Raw genomic sequence first — 15783 nt, 5'->3', positions numbered from 1 at the left:
ATATTACGAGTACTGCGTGCCTTTATCGATATATTTATTAAATCTCAACTGCGTGTCGACAATTTTTATTTAATTTAACTTGAACACTAGGAGAACGGTGCGGGTTATCATCATTGTAAAGGTAAGTCGGTTTAAATAGCCTAATAAGTAGTAATTGTGGGAATCTATCCTGATATTCTATGTTTTGCAATGAATGGCCCCGGCTATGCCAATTATTACTAGCTGCACAAATCAAATGATTGTACATACATAAGTGTTTGAAGTGAGTCCACAAATCAGAGAACTACTGTTGAATGGTTAATAATGTGATTGGGCTGTGTAAAATTTTGTTTTCATCTAAATTTCCACGTTTCTCTCAAAATATGAGAAATGATTCGTCACGATGTTGCCCATAAAGTTCCTAATTCGGGTCTAATTTTTCCACTTTCAAATGTGTAAGTAATATGTGAAGTTCAAAATACATTTTTCATAAATTGCTGGCTTATTTAGTTTATTTATTAAAGCAGTTTAAGATTGTCCATGTCAACGAATTGAGACCTCAGTGAATAGAGCCACACCGCTACAAAGCAATTGTTAGTGTAACTGACGTGTCACTCATTATCGGTCAGGTAGCCTGCCTGACATTATATGTTTTTGTGGACACACATTTAGTTACTACCTATGTAAGTACACTTCGACAATCAATATCAGTATTTGATTTTTAGTCGACTTTAATATAAATCAAACCTAACTAAATGAACAAGAATATGGAACAGATGTGTAGACAAGTCGATCGGCTAAAACATCGTTCATTGGATACTGATAGCACCGATCTACTTATATGAGGGACGATACCGATATTAAAGAAGTAGCCGGATTGAATCGTCAGCTGTTAATGTAAAGCAACTAGATGATTATTATTTACTCCATCCCTTGAATGAACCTACTCCGAGGTTAGGTACATAACATAACCCAATTGAAGTAAAATTGTACATTATCTAAAGTAGATATTTAAATGCTCAATGTACATACAAAGTATGTTATTAACTACGAATTGCTGGCCCCAACCTTAATTCGATGTATTCGTATTCGAGTTGACTATGCAATTGCTTAAGCATTTCACTTCTCTCTCTTTCTCTTTTGCCTTATCTACATATATGTATGTGTGCTAACTTATCTGGCTCTGTCACCTGTTTGGTAATTAGTTGAGCAACACGCATCTGGCTGTTATTAGAGTAAGCAGTCGTTAACTTATGAAAATCGGGTATGTTGTCAGAACTTTTTTATGTATGAAACTAAGCTAAAATTTAATTTGGAAATTTTATTTAGAATTTGTTCGTTAAACCGTTAAATTTGTTTTGACGCTATATAAAGTCAATAGCTCTCTTGGCATAACTGAGTTATGAATTATTTAAGTCTGTTTATTAACATATGTATATGTACATATGCTTATACATATTTACCTTTACCTTCAAACAATTTAATTGCTTTTCTTCATTAACAGCATTTCTTGCTGGTAGTTTGACCCCTTTAAATTGAAGTAAAGATGCATGCAATAAAACTAGCTTTCAAAGTGTTGTGTTGAGGTGAAATCTTAAATTAAATTTTGAAATCCGAGAACTTGCTCGTCTTGTTAGTTTTTATTATTCTCTCAAGTTACTTCATGCACGACAAAACTTGCAAACTACCATTGCTACATACATGTATGTATGTACATGCAACATTGAAGATTATCTTTTAGACCACAAAATTAACTAGATTTATATGTAACTTTCCATTCAACTGGTTTCGCTTTTAAATTAGCCAGTTATTCCCTGTGTTTATATTTCCATTACCATTTTTTTTTTTCATCTAAGACCCGACAAGAAGAATACATTTCAGTAGTAGCTACAAACTCGTAAAAATATTAATCTAAATGTTAAGTAAAAAAGTATGTACATACTTCTCAAACTCGCATATGCTAAGAGATTTAAAGAAATTTTACGCGCTTGTAAAACTAATTGATTTAGATCTTCACGAAAATTATAAGTGATCTATAAATAATCAGAAGCTTGTCATCTTCTAATGTTTACGCGTTTATCACATACTTTTAGATTTGGCATCATTAAATCACAAGAGCCATGAGTACGATACCTGAGCAAGCAACCCGCTTTGACAGCGCCCAGAACGATTCTGCTTCACAGGATCAGGGCCAGGGGCAATCAAATAGCTCATCACAACAGCAACAGGACCAGCAGCATCAACAGCAGCCACAGAATGCACCAGCGAAGCTTCTTCAGCATTTCCAAACTAATCGCATCGATTCGGCACTGTGGGCACTTCGCCTGCTCGTCATCTTCTTTACCATTAGCTATGTGTTGCCCATATTTATGTAAATATTTCATATCCAATTCAAGACAATTATTTGCTTGATAAAATGTTTATTTCTAATATTTGATTTTTTATAATTAGCTCACAACAGAGCTCGTTTAGCAAGGTGCTGCTGGCCAATGCGGCCATCTCTGCACTGCGTTTGCATCAGCGAGTACCGGCTTTTTCCTTTAGTCGCGAGTTTTTGGCACGTTTGTTTGCTGAGGATTCATGCCATTACATGATGTACTCGTTGATCTTCTTCAGCGTTCGGCCCACGCTTCTAGTGCTGATCCCCGTCATGCTTTACTCAGTGCTACATGCCTCCAGCTATTCGCTCAAATTGTTGGACGTAAGTATAATAGGCCAGTGAGATATATAAAGATAACATTAACGTATTAATTACTTATTTAGTTGATTGGTCAAAACTCTTGGTGGGGTGCACGTTTCATCATTTCGATTGTGGAATTCCAGGCGGCAAACATCCTAAAGGCCACCGCTTTCTGCGAAATCTTCATTATGCCTTATGCCATTGTATTGACCTTTATGTATGTTATTAGTATTCGTTTCTGAACTCTGCGTTTTAATCGGTAACATTTTATTCAATTCAATAGGAGCCATGCTGGTCTTATGACACCAATAATCTACTACCACTATTTGGTCATGCGCTACAGTTCACGTCGCAATCCGTACCCACGCACTGCTTTTGCAGAGCTGCGCATCACCTTTGAGGCGCTGGCTTCTCGCTCGCCGCCCGCTGTAGGTAAAATCATTCGGGTTGGCATTGGCTTCGTGAACCGACTGGCACCGCAACCACCACCGGCGCCATCGCAGTAAATTAATGCCACCGCGAACTGCATTACCACTTATATTCAAGTGGCGAAAAATAAATCTTTTTAAGATAAATAAGCCGGTTTAAATAATACAAACAAATATTAATATTATACTCAAATTACAATGAGTTTTGGGGTCCATACAGTTTGGTGTTTTTTTGGAAATTGTGTCGTCATGAACGCTGGATTTTAATGCACTGTTCTGTGAATTTTCATTATACAACTGTGGTATATCAAAGCATTGATTAGATTACTATTTAATACACATATTAATACAGACAGTTAGCTTAATATAAATGTCATAGTAAAAAGTGAAAGCAATGCGTTTTACCCACATTTATCAATATCATATATAAATTATCGTTTATATCGTTCAAACAATAAAGGTTTATTTGATAAATTTATTTGAATTCTACGTCGGACTTGCAAAGGAATTAAGTTTCATAAATAATTTTTAATTAATCTATTCTCAGCCATATTAGGTGGTGTGAACCTCCTTTACCAAAAAAAAAAAAAAATAGTATCACAGTCTATTCATATTTATATGATTTTTTTAGATACAAAAGGGGTAAACGATTTTGGACAAACTGTGAAATATTGGATTCGTGAATTATAAGACAACCCAAACTCTCATATTGACATGCGGAGGGCCTTCTGGTGAGGCGATCAGAAAGTCAATTTTTCATGTCTTATTTTTAACGATATGTTGCAAATGTAAAAGTTATCCTTTTGGGCGCATATGTTGACGCTAATGAACTATTTTGAATTTCCAAATAGTAATTGGGCATGCTCCTATTCGATTATGTTTTCGAATGGTCTTTCTTGGAAAAATATTTCTAAGTAAATCTGAGCAGGTAGAGCCACAACAAGAAATCGAACCAATGCCCGGAAGACTATTTAGCTTACTCAAAAAAAGCAACGCTTTGTTTGCATAACCACATTCTTTGTTACACGATAATCAATGTAAGTGAATCTATATGGCAATACAACCTAAAACCTAGATTAAATATTCGATATTTGTACAGATACCACTAAGCTATAATGTAACGTTGCAAACTCTTTACAACTTAGGAATCATACCTGTCAAAAGAACTGGCTGTATTTTGAATTAAATTTAGTGTTTCGGATTTGATTTCTATCTCTTGAAAATATATTGGGATTATCGAAAAGCCAGAAGCCAATCTTACTCCTTCAGGCCATTCAAATATTTCAGTATCAGAAATATTATTTAAGATACAAAATTCCATAGAAGCAAAACAGCCCAATATTATATAAAATATATACCGGAAAGCATACCAAAAGTACCATTCAAAATATAGCTCAGAGTGCCAGATTGTCATCCAAAGATTTGTATCTGAACGCTATAAAATGTTCATGAATCATACATACTAATATTATAAGCTATAACTGCAAAATTTCGCTTGTTGCTTGGCTAAAAAAAATTTGATCTGTATGCAAGCATAACAAGTGCTGTCGAATAAAGATTATATATATGTATATCTCTTAGTCTCTAAGCACATAGATCTGCTCATACAGACGGAGGGGCATGGCAATATAATCTCTGTTATTAACGCTGATCAAGAATATGTATCTATATATACTTTATGGGGTCGGAGATGCCTCTTTCTGCACACATTTCCTTGAACCACAAAGTTATAATGCGTTTCTACCTTCGGTGTCGGTAATAATTATAGCTTTAACTGTTACAGTATCTGAGAATTAGGTTTCATACATTCAAAAATGGATTATAAAATAAAAATAAATAATGTTATGTTCTTTCTAATTTTGTTCTTCAAGGATAAGAAAAAAAGTTATACTTATCGGAACAATAAAAGTAGAGAGGGATTTCCCTATTTTGCAAGAAATTAGCCTACATTGACCTGTACAAAACGAAGCCCCTTAAGTGCGCCAAAGCTTACCACAGACGTAGCATAAGGCATTCTCAATTAGTTACTTGGAAACATGGAACGGTGGCAAAACAAGTTGGCTGTCGTCACTGGGGCAAGCAGCGGTATAGGAGCAGCTTGCTCTCGTGCAATGATTGCGGCTGGTTTACGGGTGGTGGCGTTGGCACGACGGGAAAAAAAGTTAAAGGAGTTAAGTGAGAGTCTACCGAGCAATCTAAAACAAAACTTGATAGCACGTCGCTGTGATGTGTCTAAGGAAGAGCAGGTCATAAGTACATTTGACTGGATACAACGAGAGCTTGGCGGCGCCGATGTTCTTCTTAATAATGCAGGCATTACTCGGGAAACTGAATTAGTTGCAGCACGGAACACGCAAAAGCTGCGAGACGTTATCGACACCAATTTGATGGGGGTCATTTGGTGCACACGTGAAGTGTTTCACAATTTTAAAAGTCGCAATACTGAGGGTCATGTTTTTATTGTCAACAGCATCGCTGGCCACCAAGTGCTCAACTTTATTGGTGTTTTACCCTCGTTCAATATATATCCAGCAACGAAATTTGCTATTACAGCCATTACAGAAACTTATCGACAAGAGTTTCAATTACACACGAATAAGGTGCGGGTCACAGGCATTTGTCCGGGGGCTGTCAATACCAATATTTTTCCAGAGGAGATACATTTTTACGTTAAAAATATGGCGAGGTTACAGCCATCGAACATTGCGGATGCGATACTTTATGCGCTTCGTACACCGCCTAATGTACAGGTAACAAAAACATTATTCAACAACTCCAACCTACTAAAATTCTTATTTTGTTAGATACACGAGATCACAATTAAGCCAATGGGTGAGATATTTTAGGTAATTAAAAATTTGCAAAAATAATTAAAATTATCCATATGCTTGTAAGTGAATAAAAACTACACAGATGTATTGTATTTTATTTCTGACTTACTCCCCCAAGTATTTTCGTTCTATCGACGCATGCCATCAAAACATCGAAAATGGAGCAAAAAATTCACATTTGCCTTTCGGTTGTTAAATATGTACTTTCAGTCCAAACTCGCCTGCAAAGTTGTGCTCAAGATATGCTACAAGATAAAAAGTGGACGAGGCTTTTTTTATAAGGAAAGGTGCGGCAAGTTTTCAGATTTTAAATTATGAAGAAATTCAAGATTATTACTCAAGTTTTGTGTATGGTTAATGTGAGATAGTGGTACAAACTCCCACAAAGCGGTGATCCCATTGCCTCTTCAACATAAAACCGTGTATTTTGCTTCTTTTATTCGTTTGAAGCGCTCTAAAAAGGTTGACTGTTTGGTGGGAACTCTAAGCTTTGTACTATCCAGTCTATTAAGCACTATCAGCAAGCACTCTCCTCCATTGGTAAACGCTCTGATGGGGCAGCCAAGCTACCGAAAGATAAAATGTAGAAATAAATGGCTTTTGAGGCTTACTGCACATATTGAGTTAGCGCGAAGGTCGACCAACATGCTCAGACTAGCATGCTGCTGTTGTGGCATTGCCAACTGCCAAACTCTGTATATGTACATACATCATTTTGTTGTATGGGCTGCTTATTCTCTAGTGGAAGTATTGCTAGCAACGACGTTTTTGATAAACTAAGGGTTGCAGTTGCAAACCGCCTTCTGCGCCTGGCGAAGATATCTCTTGTTGAGTATTTAATGTTGGTTTTGCTGCCGGTGTCCACCACAATATCCAATCTTTTTCGTTTCTCTGCAAGCATCCCAATGACATTTGTAGAGCAATAATCGATCACGTCCCATCTTTTATAACGTTTGTTGTGTTTTGCAGCTTTTCAGTCCGATTTTTTTATTGTTTTCATAATGTAATTTTAATGTGTCGGCATAGCAGCTATGACAATCTTTGGATTTAAAAAGTGGATTGACGCTCAAAGTGCAAGATGCTTAAATGTAGCTAAAGCTTTTAATTAAAAGCTCATACATGTATGTATATAATTGCACTAAATATGTAAGAATCTTCTTGATAAGCCGAAACATTGCTGACTTTTTCCCCACAGATGTTGATGACGCACTCGTTGTTTTAAAATTTCGATGTCGATTACTATTTCTCGAACAGCTGTTACAGCTAGAGATGAGCACAGCTGTTTTGCTCAATAACACTAACAAAAACTGAGAGAAAGTTATTTTTAATTTTCAACGTTAAATTAAGCAATATCCATAAACAAAATCCCGATCTGGACCAATTTGAGCACATAAATTACTACGAGTCATCAAAAAATTTTAATTTTTTAATATTTATAGGTCAAGGCGAAACAAGGTAAAAAAAATCAAATGGAAGTTGACCTTTAAAAAGGCACGATTGGTGTCTAATGCAAACGAAGGTGTTGTTGCTGATGATGAATTTGATGTATGCTGTGATGCTGTAGACAACAGTGGTTTCGAAAATGATTTTGGATGGTGGGCACTTCCGGAGCCCGCACTGTTAAAAGTCTTTGTTCGCCTAAGTGTTTACGATTTACTCCAAGCCAGCTTCTGTTGCCGGCGCTGGAACTCAATTGCCAAGGACGAGTTGTTGTGGCGACACAAATTTCAAGAAAACTTTAGAGCATCACCTAACATACCGTTGAAGCCAGGTGCTGCGAGCTGGAGAGCTGAATACCAGCGCCTTAGTATGCACATTCCTTTTGTGCAAGCGCAGCGTCTGGAGCCGAGTAGCGAGTACAATCACGGACATACGCATCAGGTGTTGCACGTTAGTTTTTCTCACAACGGCGAAATGTTCGCAACATGCTCTAAGGACGGTTATGTTATTGTATGGAATGCACAACATCCATGTACAGGTAGGTTAATTGTGTGAGGTGAATTTTATTCATCTTAGTCATGATCTCATTTCAGAAAAGTATGCGCACAATATGAAACAGTTCAGCTGGAAGTACACACAGTACTCGCAGTTTAATCAAAGTGACACACTCCTATTGGTATCCGGTGTTCACTTTGGGTCGCCACAGAGCACTTCTGGAGAGATAGCTGTTTTTTATCTGGGTGCCACCGAATCCCATCTTCGCTGTCGAGTCGTCAATAGACCATACGATATCTTTGGCACCTGGTTTAGCGATCAGTACCTTCTCTCAGGCGATCTTCATTGGTTGGCACATCTAGTGAGTACTTCGGTCATATGGCTGAATAAGGCCAATCAAGAAATTGATTCGGAGCATGTGCCCATCATGAGCCAGCTATATAAATTCTACAATAGCAATGCTAGTTCGGTGCGCGCAATAATGGTGGCCAGATGCCCGTGGCTGGACGACTCTAATGATCCTCTTGAACGAATCAATGAGTCATCAGAAACTGGCTCAGCATCGACTATCAACTGCAGCGAAGAGGTGCCCTCCACATCGTTTGCTAGTGGCAATCCTGTGTCTCATGGAGCTAGTTTGCGGCGCACACGATCCGCTACTCCCGATAATAATTATCTACCCGATATAAACGAACACAGCCATGCACGAAGATCGAGGGCTAGAAATGTTCAAAACTCTGATTCCACCATACACTATCTTGAGGAGTACAGAAAAGATGCTGAAGCTGCCACAAATGTTTATTTTAATGATGGTAATGAAAACATCGATGTGGACGTTGAACCAGAGGCAGAAGAAATCGAATCGGTGATGGAAGTCTACGATGAAATGGAGAACAGCATGCCCAAGTATTTGATTTTTTCGACTGGATCAAAGACGTTCACACCGCATCAAATTGGTTTCAAACGCATTCGCAGCGTATACTTCCCTAAAAAGCTAGATCCTGGTCCAACACTTAAGGAGCGCATTGCAGCGAAACGAGCCGCCCAGCAACAGCAGCAGCAAAACCCACGGAATGATCCCGATTGGTGGGACTATGAATCTGTTAAGGATCGTTTCGACCAAGTAGACAAAGTGATCGACTTGCACGGCCACATTATTGGCATGTCATTAAGTCCTGACCATCGCTACTTATATGTGAACACGCGGCCATGGCCGAAGAATTATAATATAACCAATCCTCTTGAACCACCACCCATTGCCCAGGAAATAGACATACATGTCATTGATCTAATGACTCTGAAGCGAGTGGGCAACATGCTGCGTGCTCACAAAGCTTACACGCCTAGCACTGAATGCTTTTTCATATTTCTTGATGTGTGCGATGAGTACGTGGCGAGTGGAGCTGAGGATCAACACGCATATTTGTGGGATCGCTATTATGGCATCAGCTTGGCAAAGTTTAAACATGCTGATGTTGTGAATAGTGTAGCTTTTAACCCTCGCGACTCTCAGATGCTGGTGACAACCAGTGACGATTACACTGTCAAGGTATGCTAATCCGAAAAATTAATTGTCTTGGATCTTATCTATTAGGTTTTTTATTTTTAGGTGTGGCGATCCAGAGCTCAGGCGAAAACGTACAATATTCCAATTGATATCAGTGAATCGTTTGAGTTGAAACCCAAAAATTGTCACATTTCAAAATTTTCTCTGTAGCTTTAAAGAGTTAATAATTATTTCGTGTTGGTAATGTTCGTTTATTCGCAAGTGTATTAAATTTTTCGGCTATAGCAATGGTTCCACAGATTTCTTAAAGCCTGGTGGCAGTACTTTATCGATTGTTTCACGTACATATATTATTTTGGCTTAGCTGCGATTGGGCCTCAGAGGATGTAGAAGGTTCATCAAAATGTTCAGTAGATGGACGTGATACAGAGCTTTGAAGTTTCTTCTTGTTTTTTTGACGTTTTTCGGGGTGACCAAAGCAATGCTCGCACTCGTCATCCTCTTCCGAAGAACTTTCGCCAAAAGCCAACGGTTTTTTGTAGATGCAACAGCCTAAAAGAATACCCACAAAATCTCCGCGAGAGTAAGCATAAAATCATTGGAGCAACTACATATGTACGTGCTTACACTTGGATTTCTTCCGATTCATATGCTCGTTATCTAACACACCTTCATGGAAGACCACTCGCCGATCATCTCTAGGCGGTTCCAAACGCAATTGTAATGTGGGTACGCCTTCGGAAGCCTCGCATTTTTGAGAACCATCACTTTCTTCAATAGTTTCTGTTATTGTTGAACCTGGTTCCATACTTGTGGGCTGATTTGCCATTTTGAATTGCAATAATGATAGAATAATACCTTGTTTGCGCTAAACAAATTGAAAATTTTTTAAAAGTGGAATCTTACTGATAGTTAGATTAGCAGCTGCATATATTATAGAAAGAAGGGTTGAGGTAGAAACTGTAATCGGTATTTGTATCGAATAAGTTATTTTCGATGACAGTACAGTTTTAAATTATTTCAAATTATAGCAAATCAATCAAAGGAAACAAAGGATAACCGAAAGCATGAAAAGCGAAGAAAACAGACCAGTACAATCTTAATAGACTTATGGGGAGTAAAACCAAAAAAAAAACAAGTGCATTTTTTTTTAGAAGTCTTCAGTTCCCTACACCAGTAAAAACTGATTTTTCTCGTTTTTTTAATATACTTGAAATGTTGCATTTGCCACATATAAAAATAAGCTAGATTTTTACATTCGTGAGCTATGTGAAAGTATCGGACACAAACGTAAGAATATCGAACGCCATTTTTCGGGAATTATTTCAATTGCCCGATATGTGTGTGCAAAGTTATGCAAATTGCACCACTGATTTTTAAAAATAATTCTGTGTCGATTTGTCGCTCACTTTATACAATTTCATGAATTTGTAACATTCTACCGCACTCACATTTTGGTTGGGAATCACCAGAAACGGTAAAAAAAATATAAATTTATGGCCACACCACTCAAGCATTTGCCTAATAAATAAATGCAATTATTAAAAAAAAAGAAATCAGATTCATTGCATATTTTGCGAAAAAACACGATTTCGCGCATCTGGGAACTGGGCTTTATAAGGAGTTGCGCAAAAGTAAAAAGATTTTTTTTATCTGGGACCAGCTTTTATACCCATGATATTAAACCTGATATTATGAGATTTATTTTTCTACTCGATATTAATGATTAAATATAAATCAATTTTTGTGCAATAATTTTAAAAATATATATTGTGTTGCTTTTTCTATTATTTATATTTTGGCGATTTTCTTGCAACATTTTCTTATGCCTCATCTATTTAATTTCTTTTTTTCGACTTTGGTTTTTTTTAAGAAATAAATAAAAGAATTTCAAATAATTTGTAGGCGCCAAACTGGAAAGTGAAATAATCAGTTGATTTCCATCGATATCGCAATTTTTTCAATTAATATACCAAAATATTTGCAATGCGGTTGTCAATGCTATATGGAAAAAAAGGTTGTATATATGTACATTTAAGTCTAATAGCCTATTTCCACCTCACTCAGTTTTTCTACGTTTTTTAAAGTCCCGTTTCGGGGTTTCCATTTGCACGAACCGAGAAATATGGGCAGCGGTAAAATTCTCAATATGGCCGCTCTGAAATGTCAGCTGTTCAAATGTAAACACGAGTTGGCGAACAATTCAAAAAAAAATGCACGCGCATTTTAAAATGGAAAATTTTATTAAATTGCAGGATTTTTATGAGGATTTTGACGAAGTAGAGGGAAAATTAGCGGAGTATAGAGTATAGGCCATTGCCAATAGTAAAGAAATCGCCATCAGTTTGGGGCTATGTACATAAGTAGATTTGCTGGCAGCAATGTAATATTTACATAATAACATTTACTTTTTAGCAACAGCATATGTGTTTTTGGGAGCGCGATGTTCCTGGAAACAACGAATCATTTTTTGAAGATAATTTTCGAATTAATAGGGAGGAGTTTAACACCCTTGTGGAGCGCCTTTGTGAATTGGCCAAAAAAGGCACTACATTTCTCCTCCCATAACTCGACCAACATAGCCTATTGACGGCTTTCGAGTTTTTTGGCTCATCTAAAATATAAAAAATTTGCTTTAAAAAGCAAAATAAAATTTTAATTTTTCTATTTTCATACCTTGGCGCACTTAAATGTCAGCTGTTTGTTTAACATTCGGCCTGAACGTGAAAAAACCAAAGAAAACCGAGGTTTTGGGTGCGGTGGAAATAGGTTATAAATGATGAAATAATTTATTGCGGACGATTTTGTTTTTGCGAGTTCAGAAGAAATTTGACAACTTATCTAGCTTCGCTTTGATTGGTCTTTTTTTAAAAAAAAAAAAAAATTTTTTGTAATTTATGTTCTACTTTTTTTGTGTAATATGGTACAACAAATTATTCTTATATGGCAGCCTTGTAGGAAATATTCTGATACGTGGCAACGCTGACAAGACACAGCTGTCAGTCAATTTTTACCGAAAATGGCTGCACTTGTGCGATTTAATCTAATAGCGAGACCACAATTTGGTAAATAATTGAACGCATTTTAGATACATATGGCTGTGAAAGTGCTTCATTTCATTTTGGGCTTCTCATCATTATGCACACATTGTCAATAAACAATCCGACAAATTCCATTTGCAGTAGTAAAACAAATTATGTAATTTTTGCGCATATCAAAACAAACTTGTGAACGCTCTGCGAATTTTTCATTATTTAATCTATTGATCAAAATTTTTGTTTCTAGTGGCTGCTCTACAGCCTAGTGTGCAGATCCGACTGCAGAGCACACAAGCACCACCACCAGGCACTCCGCCCCCGCAATTGAAGACCAAATTTGGGCCTCTATCTGACGAAGATCGCATCTTTACTAACCTTTATGGTCGTCATGATTGGCGCTTGAGAGGCGCACAGAAACGTGGGGATTGGTATAAAACCAAAGAGATTGTGCTCAAAGGACCTGACTGGATCATTAATGAGATCAAGACGTCGGGTCTTCGTGGGCGTGGCGGTGCTGGTTTTCCAAGTGGCATGAAGTGGTCCTTCATGAATAAGCCAGGCGATGGGCGACCCAAATATCTTGTGGTGAATGCTGATGAGGGTAAGAATACTTCGTATATGATAATTTGGTTATATATTGTGTTCTTTCCAATAGGTGAACCTGGCACGTGTAAAGATCGAGAAATTATGCGCCATGATCCACATAAACTTGTTGAGGGCTGTCTTATTGCTGGACGAGCCATGGGTGCTCAAGCCGCGTATATATATATTCGTGGTGAGTTTTACAATGAGGCTTCCAACATGCAGTTGGCTATTGCTGAAGCGTATCAGGCCGGATTAATTGGCAAGGACGCTTGTGGTACTGGCTATGACTTTGACGTTTTTATGCATCGTGGTGCTGGAGCTTACATTTGCGGCGAGGAGACCGCTCTGATTGAGTCACTCGAAGGTAAACAGGGCAAGCCACGCTTAAAGCCACCATTTCCCGCTGATGTGGGTCTTTTTGGCTGCCCAACCACAGTCACTAATGTTGAAACCGTTGCCGTGGCACCAACAATTTGTCGTCGTGGTGGCAACTGGTTTGCTAGCTTTGGTCGTACGCGAAACTCCGGAACAAAGCTTTTTAACATTTCCGGGCATGTTAATACACCATGCACAGTGGAGGAAGAAATGTCCATTCCACTAAAGGAATTAATCGAACGTCATTGCGGCGGTGTCATTGGAGGATGGGATAATCTTTTAGGTGTAATTCCTGGTGGCTCTTCCACACCCATCATACCAAAGAAAGTGTGTGATGATGTAATTATGGACTTCGACGGCTTGATTGCAGCACAAACGTCACTGGGAACAGCAGCCATCATTGTAATGGACAAGTCTACAGATGTGATCAAGGCGATTGCGCGATTGATCTCATTCTATAAACACGAAAGTTGTGGTCAATGCACACCCTGTCGTGAAGGAATTGGGTGGATGAATAAGATAATGACGCGGTTAGTAACAATAATTTTATTTTTTAAATTTGTTATTAACAAAACTATTATTTAAAAAAAGGTTTGTTCAAGGTGACGCTCAACCGGCTGAGATTGATATGTTGTGGGAGATTTCAAAACAAATAGAAGGGCATACCATTTGCGCTTTGGGAGATGGGGCAGCATGGCCAGTTCAAGGCCTTATTCGCCACTTCAGACCTGAAATCGAGAAACGAATGCAACAGCATGCACTGCACACAAAGCGCGCCAGCAATTAAAATTGATTCAACCTTATAGTTAATGCGATAAATTTTCTTGAAACCTTGTGCTATGTGTGTATGCCAATAAACTATGCGATTTGATCAGGAAATTATATCGACGCTTTTGGCAAATGTTACAGGATACTTTTTTTTACTTTTATGCATCATAAAAATGTGCAATAATATTTCAATTTAACTACTAATTTTCAATACCGAATTTGGTATTTTTAGATTTAGTCTTGGGTATGAACTTCTGGTTGAAGATTACTGGCAAATTATTTATATACGGCACATTATATACCGATGAATCAAAACTTTAACTTATTTCGTATAAATTGTGTTGAATAATACCAGCCAGTGACGCCCACCAATAAACAATTGAATCGCAGTTTAGTTGTGGAATATTAAAGCATTTAGAGATGCTCGTTTTAATTTTGTTTTTAGATTTGAGTACAAAATGATAATGCTAAATATTAGTATAGTTATAAAGTTAATGGTATAGTAATCTCAATTGATTATTCCTGCCGTTAAATAGGCTGTCAGCGTAAGCTATTTAACAGTTAAATGCTTTTCAGACAAAAGTCTTAACAGTGTTCGATATTCTTAAGATCTAGCATTGGGTAATTTAATTCTATTAAGATGTCTGTAATTTTAGAAGTATCGTCCTGTGTAGCTTCTCTTCAACTTCCTCTATCATAAAACATATAATTTAAGGTAAGGTTCCTTAAAGAGAGAACATTGATTTTTTGATTTCTATGCAAACTACGCATAGATAACAATATTATAATATGGCGTGGGCTATTATTTGTATGTGTACATACATAAAGTTAAGGGAACAAACGGTATAATCAAAATTGTATATCTGCTTAGAATAGTCGGCCAACTAATAGTACCAATGTACTGGTTTATCAAATGCTAACTTATGTTTCTGTGCACCGAATTAACTATCTGTTCTATTTTCGTTTACACAAGTTTATAATTTTTGATACTGTAGCTACAAATTAATGAAATGGGAAAAAGGCTCCAGAAATAATCGTTAAATTGAAATGCAAGTTCAATATTGGTTTTAAGTTTTAATAATTCGCTAAAAATAATGATTATTTGCTTCACGGCTTGTCCAATAATTATTATATTTGAGCAAAAAATGAAAATAATAATAATATATTGATTATTCTATTATATCATTATTATAGTGATTATTATCTTATTTTTTGCTCAATTATTAAATTTTGTTTGTGAGAAAGTTCTATTAGATCTTAAATCCTATAAAAAATAAGTCCTACATATTATATATAATATATACATATATATATATAGCATATTAGTATATATACATATATATATTTGGGCAAAAAATAAAACTCAAAAATATTTATTTTTGATTAAAGCGCTGTTCCCAGATGAGCAAAATTTTGAACTTGTTCAAAAACAATATATTTCTCACTCAAACATTTGCATATTAAAGAAATGTAATTATTTAAAGACAAGTAAGAAAGCTACAGTCGAGGGTGCTCGACTGTGAGATACCCACTACCCATTTTGAATAAAAACAAAATATTTTCAAATATACCAAACACTACAAATACTAAAAATACGCCGAATGGTATATTTATATAGTACTACATTCAAAATATACCATAGACGGCACAATATACC

At 36.7% G+C, this 15783-nt stretch overlaps 5 protein-coding genes across 8 annotated transcripts; 4 read left to right on the top strand and 1 right to left on the bottom strand.

Annotated features, from left to right (window-relative positions):
• The first annotated feature begins 15 nt into the window (after positions 1–15).
• On the top strand, positions 16–3565 carry LOC117564397 (Krueppel homolog 2). 3 transcript variants are annotated; one of them, XM_034243119.2, is made up of 6 exons: positions 299–434; positions 507–662; positions 2073–2350; positions 2431–2680; positions 2743–2876; positions 2943–3565. In XM_034243119.2, exons 3-6 carry the CDS (start codon positions 2100–2102, stop codon positions 3163–3165), a joined length of 858 nt encoding a protein of 285 aa, XP_034099010.2. In that variant the 5' UTR covers positions 299–434; positions 507–662; positions 2073–2099; the 3' UTR covers positions 3166–3565. The 3 variants fall into 3 exon arrangements, with proteins under 3 accessions (XP_034099009.2, XP_034099010.2, XP_034099012.2); XM_034243118.2 differs by lacking the exons at positions 299–434; positions 507–662 and adding an exon at positions 16–121; XM_034243121.2 differs by lacking the exons at positions 299–434; positions 507–662 and adding an exon at positions 1225–1243.
• A 1095-nt stretch (positions 3566–4660) lies between these two features.
• Positions 4661–6017, top strand: LOC117564398 (farnesol dehydrogenase). 2 transcript variants are annotated; one of them, XM_034243123.2, is made up of 3 exons: positions 4661–5333; positions 5641–5837; positions 5892–6017. In XM_034243123.2, the coding sequence occupies exons 1-3, from the start codon at positions 5124–5126 to the stop codon at positions 5935–5937; spliced, it is 453 nt and encodes a 150-aa protein (XP_034099014.1). In that variant the 5' UTR covers positions 4661–5123; the 3' UTR covers positions 5938–6017. The 2 variants fall into 2 exon arrangements, with proteins under 2 accessions (XP_034099014.1, XP_034099013.1); XM_034243122.2 differs by having other exon boundaries at positions 4661–5837; positions 5892–6014.
• Positions 6018–7022: 1005 nt separating this feature from the next.
• On the top strand, positions 7023–9872 carry LOC117564396 (F-box/WD repeat-containing protein 5). Its single transcript, XM_052002019.1, has 4 exons — positions 7023–7039; positions 7358–7896; positions 7952–9402; positions 9463–9872. Coding segments are annotated over exons 1-4 (2100 nt in total). The 5' UTR covers positions 7023–7037; the 3' UTR covers positions 9571–9872.
• Positions 9581–10342, bottom strand: LOC117564401 (uncharacterized protein ZK945.8). Its single transcript, XM_034243125.2, has 2 exons — positions 9988–10342; positions 9581–9912 (listed from the first exon to the last, which is right to left on the bottom strand). Exons 1-2 carry the CDS (start codon positions 10187–10189, stop codon positions 9698–9700), a joined length of 417 nt encoding a protein of 138 aa, XP_034099016.1. The 5' UTR covers positions 10190–10342; the 3' UTR covers positions 9581–9697.
• A 1960-nt stretch (positions 10343–12302) lies between these two features.
• Positions 12303–14240, top strand: LOC117564798 (NADH dehydrogenase [ubiquinone] flavoprotein 1, mitochondrial). The gene is made up of 4 exons (XM_034243718.2): positions 12303–12425; positions 12646–12999; positions 13054–13888; positions 13950–14240. The coding sequence occupies exons 1-4, from the start codon at positions 12380–12382 to the stop codon at positions 14143–14145; spliced, it is 1431 nt and encodes a 476-aa protein (XP_034099609.1). The 5' UTR covers positions 12303–12379; the 3' UTR covers positions 14146–14240.
• The last annotated feature ends 1543 nt before the right edge of the window (positions 14241–15783 follow it).

Source organism: Drosophila albomicans, chromosome 2L (assembly GCF_009650485.2).
Source record: "Drosophila albomicans strain 15112-1751.03 chromosome 2L, ASM965048v2, whole genome shotgun sequence".
NCBI classification, from domain to species: domain Eukaryota; kingdom Metazoa; phylum Arthropoda; class Insecta; order Diptera; family Drosophilidae; genus Drosophila; species Drosophila albomicans.
The sequence above is the reverse complement of the archived record's forward strand: the minus strand, read 5'-3'. Positions and strand labels throughout refer to the sequence as shown.

Excerpts from the sequence above, each read along its gene's own strand:
- LOC117564798 (XM_034243718.2), top strand. The coding sequence starts at position 12,380 with ATGGCTGCACTTGTGCGATTTAATCTAATAGCGAGACCACAATTTG. Across the intron at positions 12,426-12,645 it reads AATAGCGAGACCACAATTTG|TGGCTGCTCTACAGCCTAGT; the intron begins GTAAATAATTGA and ends TTTTGTTTCTAG. Across the intron at positions 13,889-13,949 it reads ATGAATAAGATAATGACGCG|GTTTGTTCAAGGTGACGCTC; the intron begins GTTAGTAACAAT and ends ATTTAAAAAAAG.
- LOC117564396 (XM_052002019.1), top strand. Across the intron at positions 7,897-7,951 it reads TGCACAACATCCATGTACAG|AAAAGTATGCGCACAATATG; the intron begins GTAGGTTAATTG and ends ATCTCATTTCAG. Across the intron at positions 9,403-9,462 it reads GTGACGATTACACTGTCAAG|GTGTGGCGATCCAGAGCTCA; the intron begins GTATGCTAATCC and ends TTTTATTTTTAG.
- LOC117564401 (XM_034243125.2), bottom strand. The coding sequence starts at position 10,189 with ATGGCAAATCAGCCCACAAGTATGGAACCAGGTTCAACAATAACAGAA. Across the intron at positions 9,913-9,987 it reads GAATCGGAAGAAATCCAAGT|GCTGTTGCATCTACAAAAAA; the intron begins GTAAGCACGTAC and ends GTATTCTTTTAG.
- LOC117564398 (XM_034243122.2), top strand. The coding sequence starts at position 5,124 with ATGGAACGGTGGCAAAACAAGTTGGCTGTCGTCACTGGGGCAAGCAGC. Across the intron at positions 5,838-5,891 it reads GTACACCGCCTAATGTACAG|ATACACGAGATCACAATTAA; the intron begins GTAACAAAAACA and ends TTATTTTGTTAG.
- LOC117564397 (XM_034243118.2), top strand. The coding sequence starts at position 2,100 with ATGAGTACGATACCTGAGCAAGCAACCCGCTTTGACAGCGCCCAGAAC. Across the intron at positions 2,351-2,430 it reads TATGTGTTGCCCATATTTAT|CTCACAACAGAGCTCGTTTA; the intron begins GTAAATATTTCA and ends TTTTATAATTAG. Across the intron at positions 2,681-2,742 it reads ATTCGCTCAAATTGTTGGAC|TTGATTGGTCAAAACTCTTG; the intron begins GTAAGTATAATA and ends TTACTTATTTAG.